Source organism: Alexandromys fortis, unplaced genomic scaffold, assembly GCF_014885135.2.
Source record: "Alexandromys fortis isolate MF-2015 unplaced genomic scaffold, M_Fortis_MF-2015_v1.1 scaffold_27, whole genome shotgun sequence".
Taxonomy (NCBI): Eukaryota; Metazoa; Chordata; class Mammalia; order Rodentia; family Cricetidae; genus Alexandromys; species Alexandromys fortis.
Genome location: NW_026067952.1, coordinates 10,087,623 through 10,109,431, shown reverse-complemented (window position 1 = coordinate 10,109,431; position 21,809 = coordinate 10,087,623). Strand labels below are relative to the sequence as shown.

At 42.5% G+C, this 21,809-nt stretch overlaps 1 protein-coding gene across 1 annotated transcript in view; it reads right to left on the bottom strand.

Annotated features, from left to right (window-relative positions):
- Positions 1 to 14,937, bottom strand: part of Samhd1 (SAM and HD domain containing deoxynucleoside triphosphate triphosphohydrolase 1) — a 39,090-nt gene extending 24,153 nt beyond the window's left edge. The window contains exons 1-6 of the mRNA XM_050151196.1: positions 14,604 to 14,937; positions 9,420 to 9,486; positions 7,665 to 7,737; positions 5,838 to 5,998; positions 4,522 to 4,637; positions 3,274 to 3,344 (exon numbers count right to left, since the gene is read on the bottom strand). Coding sequence (XP_050007153.1) covers positions 3,274 to 3,344; positions 4,522 to 4,637; positions 5,838 to 5,998; positions 7,665 to 7,737; positions 9,420 to 9,486; positions 14,604 to 14,916 — 801 coding nt within the window. The 5' untranslated portion in view covers positions 14,917 to 14,937. The remainder of the gene's footprint in view (positions 1 to 3,273; positions 3,345 to 4,521; positions 4,638 to 5,837; positions 5,999 to 7,664; positions 7,738 to 9,419; positions 9,487 to 14,603) is intronic.
- Between the last annotated feature and the right edge of the window lie 6,872 nt (positions 14,938 to 21,809).

Genomic DNA, 21,809 nt, shown 5'->3' with positions numbered 1-21,809 from the left:
TTCTCAACACCAACACAGTGGCTCACAACCATCCCTAACTACGGTTCAAAGGGATCCAATGTCCCCTCTCACCTCGGGTACTAGGCATGTATGTGATGCGCATACACGCGCGCGCGCGCGCGCACACACACATACACACAGGCAATGAACACATGCAAAATAATAATAATTAAAAAAAGAAAACTGTGAAATAGAATCTAGGAAGATTGATCATATATGGGAAATTTTTAAATGTCGACAACTTAGATCTGTGAAAAAAGGATTAACTATTACTCAATAAACAGCTATCCATTAGGCTGGGGCTATCACTTAGTGGTAGAGTACTTGCTTAGTATGCTTGACAACCTTAGTACAACTCCCCAAACTGCAGAAAAGTAAAACAAAACAAGTATCTCTACAAATAAAAGAAAGATATTATATTTGTATTATTTGTATATAAGAATTAATTCCATATGAGCTAAAATATTTTTTAAATATTTATTTATTATGTATACAATATTCTGTCTGTGTGTATGCCTGCAGGCCAGAAGAGGGCACCAGACCCCATTACAGATGGTTGTGAGCCACCATGTGGTTGCTGGGAATTGAACTCAGGACCTTTGGAAGAGCAGGCAATGCTCTTAACCTCTGAGCCATCTCTCCAGCCCCTGAGCTAAAGTATTAAATGAAAAAGGCAAAAATATTTTTAAAGGCTTAGTGGTATAGCACTTTCCTAGCATGTATAAGCATGTGTGTGCACACACACACAAACACAGAGCACAAACACCATACACATGCAGAGTGCACACATACATAGCACATATACAAAGAGACACACACAGCATACACACAAATAGCACACCCACACAACACATATATACCACATACATATAACACAGAGACTCACACACAGCACACATACATACCACATGCACATAGCACACAAACAGCACACACACACACAGATTCACACACAGCACACAAACACAGCATATGCAAACACAGCATATACATAGCACGCACACACACACACACACGCACGCGCGCGCGCGCGCGCGCGCACACACACACACACACACACACAGAGTAATGGTTGAGTAGCTCCTAGATCTATTAGATCAATCCTGCTGGAGACAAAAAAATTGTACTCTGGACGACTAACTTCATGACCGCAATGGCCAAAAGCAAGCAGATGTTAAAAGAAAGTCAACAGCAGGATGAGAGGGCAAAGAACTAGCTTCCAATTTTATGGTCTTCATCCGGGGAGCAGGCCACACAGCACTAAAACTGATGGGAAACTATGCAATTTACTGATTTAAAGGAGACTAGAAAACGTCTTTCTCAAAAGGCACCGTTAAAAAAATAAGTGGCAGGCGGATCTCTGTGAGTTCAAGGCCAGCCTAGTCTAAGCTAGTTCCAGGAAGGACAGCCAAAGCTGTTACACAGAGAAACCCTGTCTGGGGGTGGGGGGAGGTGGCAAGTCAAACACTAACAGAAAATATTTCTAAAACATATAAAACAATATACGCACGCCTTTAATCCCAGCACTCGGGAGGCAGAGGCAGGCGGATCTCTGGGAGTTCTAGGCCAGCCTGGTCTACAAGAGCTAGTGCCAGGACAGGCTCCAAAGCTAAGGAGAAACCCTGTCTCGAAAAACTAAAACTAAAAAAAAAAAAAAAAAAAAAACCGCATACATAAATTCTTATAAATCAATACTAAGTGGGCAAACAATAAAAACTCTTGCACGTGTATGCCTATGGAGACAAGATGATAACCCCAGCTATCATTTCTCAGTTGTCCCTGTTGGCCTCGAACTCTCCAAGTAGGCCAGGCTGGCTGGGCAGTAAACCCCAGGAACCTGGCAGTGCCTCCCTACCACCAGGACCACACACACACACACACTCCACACTTGTCGGCTCTGGGGGCCAAACTCAGGTGTTTAGCACCATACACACTGAGCTATCTCCCAGGACCAAAATCTGCCCCACCTCACCTTACTGCAGTGTTGGGATCAAGCCTAAACTCAGCCGCTTGGCATGTGATGTCCCAGGAAGCAGCCTCCTAGCCCACTATCGAGGAAGTTTACACACCCTGCACACAAGTACACACACACACACACACACACACACAATGTATAGAACCATGTGGTGCCAACAACAGGAAATCACACTTGCAACAGATTAGAGAATACAAGTGAAACTGAGATACCAAGTCTAAGACAGACTAATCTATGTTCAAGAAAATCAGAAGTGATGGAGGACTGATTTTAAAAGAACATGGAGGAAGGGCTGGGCTGTGGCAATGGCACAAACTTAGTGTGTGCAGGGCTGTGGGTTTGAGCCTCAGCACCACAGAAAAAAAGGCAAGGCACAGGGAACTCCCCAAATGATGAAAATGTTCGACAGTCTGACCGTATGTGTTCATTTGTCAGACTCCTGCCGGCCTTGTACAATTAAAGCCAGGAGAGACAGCACAGGCCTTTAATCCCAGCTCTAGGGAAACAGAAGCAGGCAATCTCAGTTTCAAGACCCTGTCTCAAAACAAAAACAGTAACAATGATGTAAAAAATATATTTAAAAAAGGAAAGGCAGAGAAAACAATGGTTTGACATATAAGGAGCTTTCGGCTTAAGTCAACGTGCTTTTCTCCTCCAGCTGTTAGAAATACAGTGTGGTAGAAACCGAGAGGTCAACTCATTTCTCAAAAACTGATCCAAAATGCACAGCTTCATCACCTGCAAATGGTGGGGGGGGGGGCAGGGTCATTTAAAGCTAGAAATGAGGGTGTAGCATGCTCTCCGCTTTTGGGAGACTGAGGCAGGACAGCATTCAAAGTCATTCTCATCTACCTAGGAAAACTCTGTATTAAAAATACAGGTTCGTTTACTAAAAATAACGATACTTAACTTCATGGCTATACCAAAATAAAAGCTGAAGTTGGACTTTAAAAACAATCTGTGCAGCAATGCAACAGAATGGAAAAGATCATTGCCCTGACAGCTGAGGAAGCGGTTTCTAGGGTGGGTCCCTCACTTGACAGCTTTCTAAAGTCAGGCACAGCGCTATGCTCTGGAGGGTTTCAAGTCCCTTTCTCCACAGACTACTGCAAACGAAGCAGACAAATGTGAATGGGAGCACCTGCACACTGCTCCAGGGAGGATGCTAGAACCCAGAGAGGAACCCTGCACACTGCTCCAGGGAAGGATGCTAGAACCCAGAGAGGAAAGACAGGCAATGCAAGTGGACAACCAGATGAATTCTATTTCTATTGACTATGGAACAGATGAATACATACCTTCCAATTTCTATCTGGGCGAGCAACTGGCATAAATCTTCCATCAAACATATGAGAAAATGGCCCATGACCTAAAAACAAAAGCAGACTTCAAATAAGAAAAGTATTTGTAAATTGGTAAAAACTGAATTCTTAAAAAAAAAATTTTTTTTAGTTTACTTCAAATACACTCTTAATCTATAAATTAATAAGAAAAAAAGAACAAATCTGCCTTTCCAATTTTCCAAAACAACAGAATAAGATGCAAAACCATATTGAAAAGCCAACCCTCTCTAGGTCAGTCTCCAGTTTTGTATTCGCTACCAGGAATGCGAGGAGTTTTTGTAAAAAAGCAAAATGCAAAATCAAACAAACAAACAAACAAACAAAAAAACACCCCAAAAACTAAAGAAACAAAGTTTATTGATTTAGGACTTCGATTGCAGCTCAGTTGGGAGAGCCAGGCCCTAGCATGCACAGCTCCTAGGTTTCCATCCACTCAAAAAGCATACAAGAACCAACTATCCTCTAGAAAGGATCTCTGAGCCTACTGAAAGGTAGGACTCTGCTCCTTCAGTGTCTGTCCATGGAGACACAAGTACACACTTCTCTTCTGTAACTAAAGAGGTCGGAGCAGCCACTTTTTTTTTTTTTTTAAATGAAAAGGATGATACTCTTCTACCTGGATTTAAATGGCCTAAGACCTCCTGTGAGTAAGGGAAGAAAAAGTATTTCTTTAAGCTGTTCTAGTTGTGAGAAGGGATGGATTTATAATGACTAAAGGAAAAAGCAATTTTAGTCAATGAGAATGAGAGAAAATTCAGGTTTCTGTTATCCTAAAGACAGAGCAAGACAACTCACTGTCGGAAAGCCCCTTCAGCCAGTGCAGAGGCTCATGCTCGTAATCTCAGCACTTGGGCAGAAGCAGGAGTATTGCCATGAGTTTGAGGCTAGCCCAGGCTAAATATAGTGAGTTCTAGGACGGTTTGGGTTACATAGCAAGAACCCTGTCTCATGAATACATAAATAAATCAATAATAAATAAATGAATAATACCTTTCATGTGACATAGCAAAGAGGCTTAATATGGAAAATTCACAAGTAATAACCATGTTTCGTCCTTATCAATAATATTAGGAACCACGGAGCGCTGTGATTAGCGAAAAATTAAAATACTTGTACATCTCCTTTGGTTAGACGGAGTTCTGAATGTGAAGCAGAGGTGAGACAGTAGGATCTTACACGAAGTGAGGGCTTCTGTGAGCTTACCGAGGTCATGGCAGAGCCCAGCAATCTGAACACAAAGGATATCTCGCTCACTGATCTGCAACTCTGGCTGTTTTTCAGCCAGTGCTCGAACGACGCAGCCTGCTAGGTGCCCAACCCTGCAAAGAAAAAGATCAAAAGTCACACTTTGGTTTAAAAGATGAACCTTTAGAACTTGAAACTTTTTGAGTTCTGAGAGTTGGCTCTCTGATGTTCCAACACAGACTGAAGATAAGTGCTTGGCAGGGCCGAGGATGTGGTTTTGTAGAACACTTGACTAGCATGTAAAAGACCCTGGGTTTAATCCCCAGCAAAGCAAACAAAAATAAGATAAATAAATGGCCTAATAACAAGCATTAAATGTACTTTCAGCACTTCTCTCCTGAACTCAGATCTAGGAAGGTAGACAAGTTCTAATGAGGGTTCAATAAACAGTGTTTATAATCTGAGCATAGGTACATTTTATCTTGACTACTGGACCTGGACACAGTGACACACACCTGGAACTCTGGTATTTGGGAGGCTGAGGATTAGGAGTTTGAGGCCAGCCTAGGCTGTAAAATGAAACCCTGAAGGAAACAAAAGGAAGCAAGAGGAGCTGCAGGGGCGCAGTTGGTTAGCACGCAGTACGTCTATGACCAAAGGAAGCAAGTGAGAAAGAAAAAAGCTTGCATAAATGAAAATCCACAAAGCAAGTAAAAAAGCAAATACTTAATTCCCAATTGAATGCTGCCCACTTCTCCCAGCTCTACACACAGAATGAAAAGTATAAACCAGAGACAACCCTCCCAGAGCTTATAAGCATTTCTCTAACTCATATATTTCCTGACACAATTACTTTGTATAAAAGGGTGAATCTATAATAAAACTAAACAGGAGCCAGGCATAGTGGAGTGTGCCCAGAATCTCCACTCTCTGGAGATGAGGTGGGGGACACTGAGTCTGAGGTCAGCCTGAGCTCTCCCAGGAGCCTCTGTCCCAGAAGGAAAGAGATGAAAAGACTAACTAGGGACAAAAGGAAAACTAATCAAATTAAAGTTAGTTATGCCAGCAGTCAACCCCAGTCAATGTAAGCATTTACAGACAAGTATTTAATCCAACTGACCTGTTAGCAGACACTAGGTTTCAGGAGGATATGATGCAGTTTCAAAAACACATAAAATATGATAAGAGGATGCCAAAGTCTCAGTTTTCTCATCAATGAAATAAAGATGTTACAATGACCATTTGAGAAAGCACCCTCTAAGAGATTAAATGAGACTACTCCATGAGAGAGAAGCAGTAAAAACTGCATGGTCCCCATGCCTTTCCCTTCTTACCCCAGACTGTGTTCAAAGCGATTGTGTGAAGCTCCTGGGAAAACATAGTAGCCGCCTCCCAGCTGTTTAATGTAGCGAAGCCGCTGAAACTGAGGTGTGTCAATGATTCGGATAAGGAGAGGGTGGAACTCAATATGGCCATGAATAGGATCATTAAATACCTGGAAAATGATGTTTAAAAAGTTGTCCTTTGACCTCCATATGCCTGTACTGGCACACACATGTCCCCCATCACACATACACAGAAACAATAAATACAATTTTAAAAACTGCTTTTAACAGTTAATATCATAATAGTTTCCTTGTTATAACAAAATGAACAGTGACCCTTTTATATTTTTAGATAATAATCATTTTAATAATTCAACTTCATTAACCAACAGCTAAAATTTTAAAAATTTGACATTCTATTTTTTAATGAGCATTTACCTGTCTCTGTACCATGTGTATTTGGAGAATATTAAAGTTTTCCACCCTGCTCTGCAAAGTCACTTGATGATTATCATAAACTATATCAAGGTTATCACCTCTAATAACACTCAGAGAATGATATTAAAGTCCTCAGGAAGAGAAGGAACTGAGAATATCAAAATTAAATCCTCTGGGCATCCTTACTGCATAAGAGCAAGTTCAGTGATCTCTAAATACCTTATCATAAACAAGCATTCCTCCTAACACAAGGTCAACCTAGCCATCACAAACAAGTGAGAACATACATACATACATACATACATACATACATACATACATACATAGACAGGGTTTCTCTATGTAGCCCTGGTTGTACTGGAACTTGCTCTGTGGACCAGGCTGTCCTCAGACTCAGAGATCCGCCTGCCCCTGCCTCCCAAGTGCTAGGACTAAAGCTGTGTGCCACCACCACCAGTGGTCATTTTTATTCTTACTATTATTACATGATATAAATGAGTCCTCACAGAGTCACATGATCTGCTTATGACTTGTAGTGGCTGTATAATATTCTGGTCTGTTACTAGCCCACAAGATAATACAATCCCATTAACTGTTCAGTTATTGTATATGCCAAGCAGAGTGGGTAAGAAATCAGTCAGGAACTGTTTCTGTACTCTGGGAGAAACAGTACAATCTGCCCAGAGGGTCAAAACAAAGAAAGAAATCCCAGCACCTACACACACGGCAGCCCACAGCCATCTGTAACTCCAGTTCCCGGGATCCAATGCCCTCCTCTGGCCTCCACGGGCATCATGTAAGAAAAGTGGCAAACACATATACACGCAGGCAAAGCACTCATACACATAAAAATAAATTAATTAAATAAAAACTAAAACAAAAAGCTTGCTGGATATGGTGATGCGTGTCTTTAATCCCAACACTTAAGAGGCAGAGGCAGGTGGATCTCTGAGTTTGAGGTCAGCCTGGGCTATATAGCAAGTTTGAGGACAGCCAGGGATACGTAGTGAGACACTCCCTCAAAAATAAATAAATTAATCAAAATAAAAACTAATAAATAAAAGTTATTCTATGGCTGAAGGCTACTAGGGCTTTTTGTCGAATTAGATGATTGCCAAAAATATCATCACAGGGCTAGAGATAGCTCAGTGGGTAAACACATTTGAGGCCAAGCCTTGGGACCCGAGTTCTATCCCTTGTATCCACATGGTGGAGGGAGAGTACCAACTCCCTAAAGTTGTCTTCTGACTACTACACTTGGACCGTGACACTTTTATGTACACCTCCCCCCACACACTACATCGTATAATAAGTCAAAATCAAAAGCTATAATTCCTTATGACACAATACTTCCTGTATAAAAAAGGAAATGCTGTTCATACACTCAGATCCCTTTACCTTCATCAGCTCTATGTGAGACTGACTCAGTTTCTGGATACATGCAATCATCTTCCTCCTCTCTTCCAAGGAACTAAAATTGAAACAACATAAGTAAATATATCAATATTTGCTTAATAATTTAATCAACAATTCAAGGAATACAGCAAGTGTTTATCTAAACATGACTCCCCATAATATGCAGAGTCCAACACAAGAGCTTATATACAGGAAATTTATCTGGGAGTTTATATCCTGGAAACAGGAGTTGGTGGACAGGGAAGGATAAAAGAGAAATGAGAGAAAAGCATGACCATACAGCAGCAAGCGAGGCTAGCACCACGGGCTCACTGGGTGATGCTGTGGTATTCTCTGAGGCAGCTGCCTCCCAGAATGTTTTGCAGCTACCAAAGTGTCTTGTCTGCCCTGTGTAACACACTGGCAACTGGGCACAAGGGGTTATTGATCAACTGAAATGTAGATAGTACAACAGAAGAACTAAAAAATTTTAATTCATCTAACTGAAAAGTTCTAATTGTATCTGTGTGTGGATTTGTGCACATGAGCCAGTCTGTGGAGGTCAGAGAGCGTTAGATTCAATGGAGCTAGAGTCACTGGTGCTGCTAAGGGCAGCTCGATGTGGGTCCTCCTGAAGACCAGCAAGTGCTCTTACTCTCGGGGCCACAGCTCCGGCCCCTGACTTAGTCAAATTTTAGATAATTTAAACATACAACAGGTGGCTATATTACAGGCTAATGCAAGCCTGTTTATATCCTGCAGGCTTCATCTCAGAGGCAGAAAGCAGGGTACAAGACACATAGCGTACAGTACTGTCCTTCTGGAATTTGCCTGTCTTGTTCACCCATGTGTCCCAAGCTCCCAGAGGAGTGCCTAGAACCAAATGAACCTCCCATAAATAGCTGCTAAACAAGTCAACAGTGTTTGGGTCTTTGAAAAGAGATTAGAAGAAAGTCCACCACGGCCCAGGTAAGAAGGTGATAAATGGAAGTCTCATACGGCTGAAATGGGAATGAAAGAAGCAGAGTCAACATCCCTGAAGCCTGTGCTCCAAAGGGCAGCTTCTAAAGGATAGCTAACATTCTTTGCTAAGGTTCATTCACAATCTATTTCCATTCTCAAGTTCTAAACCGGAGGCTCTGAAGTAATTCAGAATAAGACTTTGTTTTTATTCTTTAGTTACTGTTACCACAAACATTAAACTAACTGTTGTCAATTCTGAAAGAAAGAAAACTTACATTTTAAAGCACACATAAACACTGAATATCAGCTAAGATCTTTAAAGGGGTCTTAGCTCTAACTTAGACCCCAGAACCTCCAGTCATACACAGAGATATCTACATGTGTGTATACAAAGCCATATAGGGATAATTATGAGCTTTAACAGATTACATACACAGATATATCCCAGTCCTAGACAGCCTTAGGACGACCTACAAATAGATAGGATGGTAACTTTGACTTTCTTGTTAATTTTTTTCCTGTTGATTCTGATACATATTTCTAGTGTAAACAATTCAATTATACTAAATTTGAGAGTAAAAAGTTGGTCTCTATAAACTCCATGAATGCTTGTCAGCAAAGCCCTTTGAAATAGAAACCACATGTAAAACTAAACACAAGGTCCGTGCGGCAGAAACAGAAGGCAAGGGATTCTGTCCTAACACATATCACAGTACTGAACTGAGGATGGGTAAAACCCGAGATCCTGAGCTTTGTCTCTGAAAGGTGAATAAAGTATGATTTTATTATTCTTACCTTACTCCAAGATTTTCAAGAAGATACCCTTTGAGAAAGGGCAGAAATTCACCAGTGATCTTATTCTCTAAGGAAGAGGAAAAAGCAAAGTCAGTATTTACAGAGTATGTTTTCCAGTTTCCTTTGGTTTGAATCCATCAGAACGCACTCAGCTTGTATTCACTAAGAACCCACTACAGGCAGTGAGCCATATGGCCTACAGCCAGCCTTCTGTAGCCAGATTTCTTATTGATAGTACTAATGGAAAATATTCAGAAAAACTCCTGCACCTGCATTGAACATGTAAAGACTTGTGTTCATTATTGTAGATGACATTTCAAAATATGGTACGACAACTGTTTACATTATTTGAGGCTTTACAGTAATGTAGAGATGATTTAAAGAATACAGACGTGGGTATACACAGGTCAGAAGCAAACGCACTATGCTATTTTGTGTAATGGGCTGAAGCACCATATCTTTAGATACCTGCCTGGTCTTAGAACCAGTGCTTCTCAGACACTGAGACACAAATTCACCATACTTTAAAAATAAATATATATTTAAAATATGCTAAATAATTAATAAAATATAAAAATTAAAAATATATAACATATGTTTAATATATATTTAAATTGTGTATGTGTTGTAGTGTGCACCAGTACTGACACACGGAGAGCATTGAGTGTCTTCTTCCATCACTCTCTGCCTGTTACTCTGAGACAAGGTCTCTTTCCTGAACCTGGGGCTTGCATTTGGCTAGGTTGGAAGCCAGTAATCGCCAGCTATCCTCCTCCTGTCTACATCCCACCTTAGAGATTACTGACATTTACAGGAAACACTCATCTTGTTATGTGGGGCTGGGATCTGAACTCCTCCAGTCCTCATGATTATGGGCAATCACTCTTAACCACTGAACTATCTTTCTTGTCTTCCCTTCCTATTTTATGTAGTTATTTATTTAGGTTTTTTGAGTCAAGGTCTCACTGTGTAGCTCTAGCCATACAGGAACTCACTATGTAGACAGGCTGGGCTCCTCACACTCATAGAAATCCACTTGCACTACCTCCAAGTGCTAGGAGTAAAGGGGTGCATCACCATGCCAGGCTTTTTTTTTTTTTATGACAGTTTTGCCATATAGCTAGCTTGGCTTTATCTCTGAGAGCCTCCAGAGTTCAAAAATTAAAAAAAAAAAAAAGTTACTAAGGATCGAATCCAGGTCTTTGTACATACTAAGTAAGCATTTTATAACTGAGATGTACTACACTTTTGACATTCTACTTTAAAAGTCTTTCTATCCCTTCTTTTAAAAATTCTATTTGATAAAAATCTTAATTAGGTAACAAACCTAAGAACTATTTTGATGACTCAGATGAGCATTTGTAATTATTCATGTAAATTGTTTCTGAGAAAAGCAATGGGGAAAGTAAAGTGAAACCTAATTGATTGTGAGGTCCTGCCAGGTCTGCCGCTTCCTGTTTTGTAAGTCTCAGGGCGAGGGGTGGTGTCAGAGAAGGACTTTAAATCAATTGTCTTAGAATCATCAGATTAAAATCAGTTGGAGGAGTACCCAGAGTTCCATTTCTAAAGTAACCTTTGATAGCACACAATACTGTTTTGAAAGAGCTATATATACATATATGTACATATTTTTTCTTTCCAAATAGTAAATTCTAGCTCTTCTTGAGCTCGGATTCTATAGCTCTGGACTATTTCCATATAAACAAAAACCTTCTTTCTCAATGTAACAAGAGAAACTGAGGAAGCGGTTTTCTGGAAGAAAGAGGAAAGATGAAGTGAAAATAGTACTTCTGTATTTTTTCTGTTACAAAAAATCAGTTACACAATGTAAAAAGTCCAAATAATATATAAAAAATACTAAATACCAATTTACTTAAGTTCAAACTGATACCTATTGTTAGCGTTTTAAGATCACAAATTTATCTATACAAAATGATGCAGTTTACATATATAATATTGTCATATAACCAATTTTTCCCACCCAATATCCTAAACATAGTTCTTCTCAATGATGAAAGTTTGTATCCCCCCCTTTTTAAATTGTTTTAAAAAAGATTTATTTATTTTGTATGTATGAGTATTTGACCAGCATATATATATACACACACACATATACATACACACACCACATGTGTGCCTGGTGTCAGTGAAGGACAGAAGAGGCTACTGAATCCTCTGGAACTGGAGTTACAGATGGTTTTGAGCCGCCATGTGGGTGCTGGGAATCAAACCAGGGTAACAGTGCTCTAAACCACTGAGATCTTTCTTAATGGATACTTTGTATCCTACAGTATATACAAATCCTAATACATTCTGCACATGTGTGCACTTGTGTGGGGTGTGTTCACACACCTGTGCATGTGCTTGTCGGAAGCTGGAGGTCAACGTCAGGCATCTTCCTTAATTACTCCTCTGCCTGGCATTTTTCTAAGATTTATTTATGTGTATGTGTGCCTGTTTGAATTTATAAGAACAATTCAGATACAGTGCTTGGCCAGCAACCCTCAGGAAGCTACTTTGTCTCCGCTTCCTCACCTCTGGGATTATAAACATGCACCTTTAAGCCCAACTTTTCATGTGGGTGCTGAAATTTAGAACTCTGATCTTCCTGTTTGCATGGTTACTAACTGAGCCATCTCCCCAGCCCCTGTTGTAAGATTTTATAAAATAAAATATGTACAGAATGCGGGGGAAGAGGGTAATGTGACTCCATGGTAGAGTCTCACACAGCATGAACAAAGCCCTTGGTCTCATCCTCCATATTACATACATATACACAAAAATCCTATCCCTCCCCCAAAAGCTTGCAAAATGTATATGGGGTTACTTCATACAAAGTATATACATAATAAATGTCGCCGTCATTATTTACTATAGGTCAAAAAGCATTACCAAACTGTCCACAGTTGAGCTAACGGACACATCTATCAACTTTACTGGAATACATATTTCATCTGCTAACAATCTTTTCTAATTATTAAATTAAAACCCAGTATTTTAAAACTTACTATTGAGATAAAACTGCTTTACTTAAGTTTATTGGTAGGTTATTGATGGTTTCTTCTTGCTATTTTACTCATTTTCTACAAGATTTTTTCCCTTGTTCTTAGTTGATTTTCTAATTTTGGTTATGTTCTCCAAGGCCTTATTGCATAGCCCAGGATGGGTTGAAAACCTAAGACTGGAACCTGAAGTCTTAATTGTTTTGCTTCAGCCTCCCAAAGAGTAGGATTACAGCCATATGTTCCCCAGTAATTTTTATTGAGAACACTGGTTAAGAAATAACTAGAATGAATTCTGGAATCCAAAGACTTAACCTTTAAAAAATTCAGCTCTGCGTCTTTTGTCTAGATGTGGCTCTGGGAGGTTACTTAACATCTTTGGGTATCAAAACATCATCTGGGGGGGGGGGCTGGAGAGATGGCTCAGCGGTTAAGAGCACTGACTGCTCTTCCCGAGGACCTGGGTTCAATTCCCAGCACCCACATAGCAGTTCACAACTGTCTGAAAATCCAGTTCCAGCGATCTGACACCCTTACACCAATGCACATAAAATAAAGTTAAATAAACCATAGAATTTTTTTTAAAAAAGATACATGACGTAAAAGATATAAAATAAAAAAAAAAGAAAGAAAGAAAAAAAACATCATCTGAAGCTGGAGAGATGGCTTTAGTAGTTAAGAGCACACACAGCTTTTGTGTCCCTAGGCCACTCACAACGGCCAGCTCCAGACGGTTGGATATCCTCTTCTGGCTTCCGTGGGCACCGCACTCTGGTGCATACACTCCCCATCCCCACCCCCATAAAAACATAATTCAAATAAAAATAAAGCCAGAAGAGCTAATTCAGAGGTTAAGAGCAATCACTTCTCTTGCAAAGGGCTCGGATTCAGTTCTCAGCATTCCCATGGAAGCTCACAACCACCTGTAACTTCAGTACAGGGGGAGTTACACCCTCTTATGGCCTCAAGGACGCGAGGCACACACGTGGTGCACATACACATAGGAAGGCAAAACACTCACACATATAAAACTAAAATAAAATACTGCCAGGTGTGGTGGCGCACGCCTTTCACCCCAGCACTCAGGAGGCAGAGGCAGGTGGATCACTGAGTTCGAGGCCAGCCTGGTCTACATAGAGAGTCCCAGGGCACTTAGAGCTACATAGAGAGACACTGTCTTAGCACCCCACCCCCCAAGTTACTTTCCTGTAGAGTGAGAAGTGGGGAAGGGAAAGAGAGAAATGTTAGTTCCTACATGTAAGCTACCTTTATGCCCTGAACTTGAAACTTCCCGATCCTTCAATTAGGCACACGGCTCTGCCCCACAAGTAGCAAAGTTTTCGGAATCTACAAGTCACGTTCCCAGCGAACACCTCAGGAGATCATGCAAGGGGTTAAGCTTCACACCTACCACAAACAAGCTGAGCAGATTCCGAGGGTTTGACTGATGCATGAGCAAAAACCAGAAGGGTCACTTAAAATTCTCAGCCTATACCCTCCCCTTTGTGTGGCCAAGCTGTGGACTGCTGGGGTTGCAGTGGTCACCTGAGTGAGTTGTTCTTGTTTTGGAAGAGAAGTTGATAAGCAGCGCTCTGTAAATACAGTCAGCACACACTGAGCGCCTACGGGGACGCTATGGCAGTCGGTGAGAATCTGGAGATTTACCAACTACCCTCCCCTTTCAGGAAAACCCCAAATTCCGAGAACGGCTTAAGAGCGAAACTTAAAAGTGCCAAAATCTCTCCCGGGGTCAAGTGTTTTGGGAGCTGCGGTTAGCACAGAAGGTTTTTCCCAACCTGAAAAGACCGCAAGCCACTGCCCGAGGTCTGGGGAGGAAATCTTCTTAGAAAGGCGTGGATCTCTCCTGTCAGAAGAAGTGACAAGTTCCCCAAGACACCCATCCACCAGAAGAAAATGCAAGCCTCCCAGGGCCCCTCCCGGTCCGTAGCCCCCAGAGCCAGCACCCTCCTATGGGTAGCCGTCCTGAACCGCTCGCGTCGGGGCGCCTCCCGCCTCAGGTCCGAGTTCCCGCCACCAGCCGCTTCCCCCAGGGGCCTCCCGCTTCGGATGCCACTCGCGTGGGTTCTCCCCGCTCGGTCTCTTGGGCGCAATTTCTTGCCCCGCTCAGCCCAGTCCCTCAGCCCCTCAGCCCCTCAGCCCCTCAGCCCCTCAGCCCCGTTACCTCTGAAGCTGTCCAGCACTTGCTCTCGGAAGCCTTCTCCCTCCAAGAAGGAGCACACATCATCCACATCCCAGGTCGGGAGGTCGATGTGGAGTTCGGAGCCCGGAGACGCGTTGGCCGCTGCAGGACGGGTGCTCGGCGGCGTTCTGGGGCTGCCATCGCAGCGAGGCCGCTTTGCAGGCTGCTCGGGGTCCGCTCTCCGCATGGCTACTTGCGAGTCTAGGCGCAGCGAAATTAAGTACCGCGGCACCCGGCTCGCGCGCAGTCGCACTGACGCCACTGCCCTGGAGGCGAGTCCATTTAGCGGTGCCATCCGGGCCTACTGCGCAGGCGCGCTGGACATCAGCCCTGGGAGCTTGGCCTCCCTGAGGCGCTAGCGCCCGGCCCATAGCGCAAGCGCAATGATATGCGCACTTGCCCTCAACCCCGCCTCTGTGTTTCCCGAAAGGGCGGAGTTATTAGAGAAACAAAATTTGTGATTAAGGAAAGGTGAGGGCTCTAGGAAGGACGAGGCCGGGGTAAAAAGGGCACCTGGGGCTAATGAAGGTTCCACCACACTCCAGATTAAAAGCCTTCCTCTAAGCAAGTACTTTTTCGCCCGGTTTCAAACACTCCAAGCTGTGAACTTGTAAAAAGTACCTGAAGGCAACGAAGCTGCCAGCACCATCCCTGTGCAGAACACAACGGGCAAGGGACTGGCCTAACTGGAAGATCCTGCAATGATTGCCAGTTAGTTGTTCTTTTGCATTAATTCAGTTAGTTGGCAGAGGCCTGCCCTAAGGTGCCAAGTTTATTTCCAAATAGACAGGATTTTTTACTAATTATTGGTTAGTGTCCAAATGACAGGCATTTTCTTTTGCTTTAATCCATTTTGGGTCAAGACCCAAACTTCCCCATAAATCCGTATTCATACATTATTAGTACACTAATGTGCACACTCATACATACTAATAATGACCGCTGCTAATAAAAAGCCAACACCTTTCGGGAAAGCAAGACACAGCTACAGCAAGGCTATTTTAACACCAAGCAGTCCAAATTAGATGCTTAGTGGTGAGCTGAACAGGTGAAGCTCAGGCAGAGAATACAGCCTTGAGGCCCAGTGGTCAACCCCAACACCAAAACAGAGTAAACACGAAATCTGATAAACCAAGGCATTCTTAGCAAACAATGCTGTTGCCTTCAGGGTCCTTGTTCTGAAGGCTTTACAAATACTAACACATTTAACACATTTCAGATGGGAGGAAGTGAAGTACAAAGGTGGGGAGGAGAAGAGAGGGGGAGGGAGAGAGCGCTAAGAAATGATAGGCGGTGTGCTTCCAAAGTCCCTGCTCTTAATAATGTGTTGGCCCAGAAAACATTCTCCATCCTGTCAACAGGGCATTTGGTGAAAACATCCCAGTTTCAAGACATATAAGACGGGAACAAGAGGGTAAAAGGGCTATATCTTATGTCCACAATGGCTGTTTTGAGAATTGTGCTTCTAGGATTTGTGAGAGTCTTTTCCCATAGAAGTCAGCAATAGAAAATGATACAAACAGGATTTTAAGTTTAATCAATTAGATTTGCGTGTTCAGTGTGGTCTAGCATGCTGGCTTAGTGGGTAAAGGCACTTGCTGTGCAAGTGTCGCGATCTGAGTTAGAGTCTAAGACACGAGAGAAAGGTGGGAGAGCTGACTCTGGGAAATTGTCTTCTGATCTCCACGCGTATGCTGTGGTATGAGTGGTCTCTCTCCACACACACATACTATATATATAGAGAGGGGGGGGGGTTCTGTAGCTCTGGAAAGTATTCTGGGATTAAAGTCATGCACCACCACTGCCTGTCAACACACACACTACTTTTTTTTAAATATGAATCATTTCCCCCCAATCCTCTCACTTCCAGAGGCTCTTAATCCTTTGAACTACCACTGGCTCAAGGTCACATGGTAGTAACAGAGTTGGGAGTCTGTTGACATAGGATTTCATCTATAAAACTGACTCTTTCTGGGGTGTCACTTGGTCAGCTCTAGTTCTGGTGACCTGTTCCCACGCAGTCATCCCACAACCCGAGAAGCAGTACCCATCAGACAGGAGTCCTGCCCATACTGAGAGGAAGCTCTGCCCAAGCTTGCCGTGGTTAGGATCAGAAGAGGAAAAACTGTTTTAAGGCCCATATCGCCAGTGCCTTCCCCCACTCCAAGAAATTTGTCCTGGACCTCCAATTGTCCCACAGCGAGATAGATTGTGAAATTTGGTCCTGACAGCATCAGGCTGTGATTTCCACATCTCTGCACAGGCAACCACCACTACTCTGATTCATTCTTCTACTTCCTCCTCAGCCTTCGCTCTACATGCTTCATCTATGCAAATTTCAAAGCCTAACCCAAAATCTGTCTATCTGTCTGTCTGTCTCTCTCTCTCTTTCTCAAGACGGGGTTTCTCTGTTAGTCCTGGCTGTCCTGCAATTCACTCTGTAGACTTGAACTGGCCTTGAACTCAGAGATTCGCCTGCCTCTACCTCCTGAGTGCTGGGGAGGTAGAAGCGGGAGGATCTTGAGTTCAGGATAGCCTGGTTAACACAGTGAGTCTCTCTCATTGGCAACCACATACAGCTGAGAACATGGCTTAATGAACAGAATGCTTGCTGAGCAGGCAGGAGGCTCATGGGTAAACTTTGGCACCTGTGTAACTCGAGTGTCGAGGGAAGGGCAGGGAGGTGGAGACAGAGGATCACTGGAGCTTGCTGGCTGCCAGTCTCCTTCAAGTTCAGAAAGAGACCCTGTCTTCTAGGTGTAGTGGTGCACATCTTTAATTTTGCCGCGAGAGGCAGAGGTAGGGGGATCTCTGTGAGCTCAAGGCCAGCTTGGTATACACGGAAAGTACCAGACTAGCCAGAGCTACATAGTAAAACCTAGTCTCAAAAAAAAAGGAATAAGGCAGAGAGAGAGAACAGAACTCTACGTGTGATCCTCTGGGCACTCCATGTACACAAGGACATGCACATGAACATGTACACCTGTACACACATGTACATATATCACACACACAAACAGCATTTGGCTAGTGCTGGGAGTATATCTCAGTGGGTAGAAGAACACTTACCTATCATTCATGATGCCCTCAGACATACACATACACACAAACACACACACACACACACACACAAAATCAGGTAAGAGTGAGTCAGACATTTTAATTTTGCATAGTGTCTATTATTTTTAATCCTCGTAAGAGTTTTGTTGACTGGTTATTTTAGTGTTAAATTTATGTGGTTATTAACACATTTTCATCCATCAAATATGAGTCTTTATAGGGTACTTAGAATTTGCTTAGCCCTGATATGGACAACTAGGGCACGTCAACAACTGTACAGACAAAAATCCCTGCTTACTGAAATTCACATTCTAGTGGGAATGCCATCATGAACAATATAATTAACTATAGGAGACGATGTAGGATTTCCCTCTGTATGCTGTGAATACAATTGGTTAATAAAGGAACTGCATTGTGTCTATAGCAGAGCTATAGGGGAACAAAGATAGGCAGGGAAAACTAAACTGAATGCTGGGAGAAAGAAGGAAAAGTTAGGGAGAAGCCATGTAGCCCTGCCGGAGACAGACACCAGAACTTTAGCCAGTAAGCCACAACCATGTGGCCATACACAGATTAATAGAAATAGGTTAAATTAATATATAAGAGTTAGCCAATAAGAAGCTATAGCTAATGGGCTGAGCAGTGATTTAATTAATACAGTTTTTGTGTGATTGTTTTGGGGCTAAGAGGCCAGGAACCAATAAGTGGCTCACTCCTTACTACAGAGACTTGCATCATATACCAGAAGCTGGTGCTGTAGAAAATTATAGATCAGAGTAAGAGACCAGGAGTGGTCACCATTTTAGGTAGGATAGTCTGGAGAGATCTTTGGGGAAGATGACATTTGAGCAAAGATGAAGGAGTGATTTGTGTGGTATAGAAAGGCGTTCCACAAAGAGGAAGCAAGCCTCTCCAAGCAGAAGTGTGCCTGGAGTTGAAAAATACCAAGGGGCAGAGGAGGAAGCAGTGAGGGATGAGGGCTTATGCAGAATGCAGGCATGAGGGTCAGGGAGAACTCTGATCTCAATTGAAGACCTTGAGAGAATGACTTCGACAAGATGGAAGACTTTCATACCTGGGCTCATTATAAACTGTGGTCATTATAAAATGATTGGCTCTGGCAGGTTACCTTTAACTCCTTTAGTCAAAAGGCCAGGTCTCACATCCTAATAGGAAAATAACTTATTCAGGACAAAGACCCTAGATGCTATCATACCCACATAACAGAGAAAGAAATGTTCAGCTGGGAGGTGGTGGTGCATGCCTTTAATCCCAGCACTCAGGATGCAGAGGCCTTTTCTAGATTGTAATATAAATGTTATGTATATGCACAATGTAGCCCTTGGCACTTGAGTCCTTTCAGTCAGTACATTATTTGAGATTTATCTATTGTGCATGCATACCACAACCCTATCATGTACATACACTTCAAAAACATCTAGATTCAAAAAGGCAGTGAATCGAGACCAGCTGTACACAGCCTCCTGTGTTTTTTCACCTGCTTTTCTGCACATGACACAATTTCTTTCTTTTGGTTTAAGCACAGCTCTTACTGTAAATGAAAGAAGATTCTAGATCTAAGTATGAGTGACCACATCCTGGATGCAGATTCAGACTGCCCCAAATACTGCATGTCAACACGGTGAGAGCTTGCTGAAGTTTTTATTGTAACAGAACAAAGAAAATGATAAATAAGGAAGTTAAAAGCATTGGTGGAAGCTCCGGCTAGGCAGGGTAGAGGGGAGAAACCTTTGTTGCAGCCTCGGATGCCATGGGATGACTTCTTAGCTTGTGGGTTGAGGGAAGCTAGAGGGCTGATCGTACATATCCAAAAAGATCTGCCTAATAGTCTCAAGGATGCTAGGACAAACACAGAGGTGGCAATAAATGATTGTTTAGGGGGCTGAGAGAGCAGGAGATAATTTGACTGAGGACTTGTATAATTTCAACTCGCCACAGTCACTGAAGTGTTTCATTTTTACCAGTATATATATCAGCCATAAAGAACGTTTAACAATAGGGGGCGGGACTTAACATTTTTTTATGTCTAAATAAAATACTATTGTGCAAATGCCAGTTAAAAAAATCTGTTGAAGGGCATCTAAGGTGGTTCTACATCTTGGCTGTTGGCCCCTTTCCTTTTTTTTTTTTTTTTTTTTTTTTGAGACAAGGTCTCATGTAGCCCAAGCTGGTCTCCAGTTTGAAGTTGTTATAGAGATGACCTTGAATTTCCTGAACCTATGTGCTGGATGATGGTTCTATGTCAACTTGACACAGGCTGAAGCCATCTGAGGGGGGGGGGGGAAACCTCAATTAAGAAAAAGCCCTATTGAGATCATGCTGTAGGCAAGCCTTGGGGCATTTTTTTATTAGTGATTTATGGAGAAGGCCCACTCCCTGGTGGGTGGTATGGAGGCAAATTCCATAACCTATTTCTTCTATCCTTAACTCTAAAGTCAAAACCATGTGGCTAAAGTTGCCAGTTTCCACTGCTTGATGGGCCTGGAACATGGCCCTCTCATTCAATGACATCTTCACCAGCTTTCCGTCCTTCACTGCCTAAGCATGGTTGTCCTAAAACGGGATCTGTAGACCAGGCTGGCCTAAAACTCAAAGATCTGCCAGCCTCTGCCTTTCACATTCTGGGGTTAAAGGTATCCCACCATACCAGGCTCTAAGCTTTTCTTTAGTTTTTTTCCCATCAGTTGGAAACTTAATTGGGTGGGATATTGCCATTATTCCATTTCTTAATCTGTTTATCTCCTTCAACATAGGACTTAGATCCATTCTACTTTCTGGTGCTTTTTCTCCTCAAAATTTACATTTTGTAATTTACCCTGGTCAGTTTGCTCCTTTTATAAATCTTCATTAGCATTACCACTAATATCCACACAACGGTGCCTATACTAGGCTATTTTGAGATTTCTTCTGCCAACAAAATTAATCCAAAACTCTTCACTTCAGCCTCACGTAGACTCTTCAGACAAGGGCAAAAAGCAGCCACTTTCTTCACCAAAATATCACAAGATCAGACTCTAGGCCACATACTAATGAACAGCCTTGTCTGAAGCCTCTTGATCCCCAAGTTCATCAAATCACATTCAGCACCGTCTTCCATGCTCCTACTAGTATGGCCCATTACGCAGTGCTTAAAGCATTCCATTGCTTTCCTAAACCATACTCCCAAAGTCCATATTACCCCAAACAAAAACATGGTCGAGCATATCACAGCAATACCCCAATCCTCGGTACCAACTTCTGTCTTAGTTAGGGTTTCTATTGCTGTGAAAAGACAACATGACCACAGCAACGCTTATAAAAAATATTTAATTGGCGTGGCTTACAGTTTCAGAGGTTCAGTCCATTATTGTCATGAGAGGGAGCAAGGTGGTGTGCAGGCAGATGTGGTGCTAGAGCTGAGAGTGCTACATTGTGCAGGCAACAGAGAATCAACGTAGACAGTGGGTGGTATGCTGAGCATAGAAAACTTCAATGCCCACTGCTATGGAATAATTCTTTTGTACACTTGAAGATTTGCCATGAGGATTGGTTTAATAAGAAGCTGATTGGCGGGAGTGAGCGATGACGCAGGGACTGGCGCGGTGGCAGAGGACGCAGGTGGCAGGGACCAGCGGCAACTCCGAGAGCAGATTGCCCCACTCCAATTAAATCAAAGAGGTAGGCCTTTGGTTGCCAAGATCCCTGGCAAAGGGGGAAACGGGTCCTGTTCCTGAAAACCCTTCTGAGGGGTGAGAGGGTTCTTGGCCCCCGGCAGGAGCCAGGAAACAGAGCTAGGGCAATTAGTAAGAGAAGCCTCTGGCCAGCAGAGAAACCTGATCCGATTTTAAAAGACCAATTAGATAGCATTGAAAGGAGGAGATGGGCAGGCGCCAAGGCAGAACTTCACCCAATAATCTGAAAAACAACATGAAAAACCAGAACCCAAAGATCTTACAACAGAAGGACTTGAACACCCTAACATAGAAGAAGTGGAAAAAAATTGACTTTATGAAAGCAATAGAGTCCCTTAAACAACATGTAAAAAACACCCTTATAGAAATGGATGAGAAGTATAACAAAAAGTTTGAAGAATTAAGTAAATACGTACATGAGACCCTGGGAAACCAA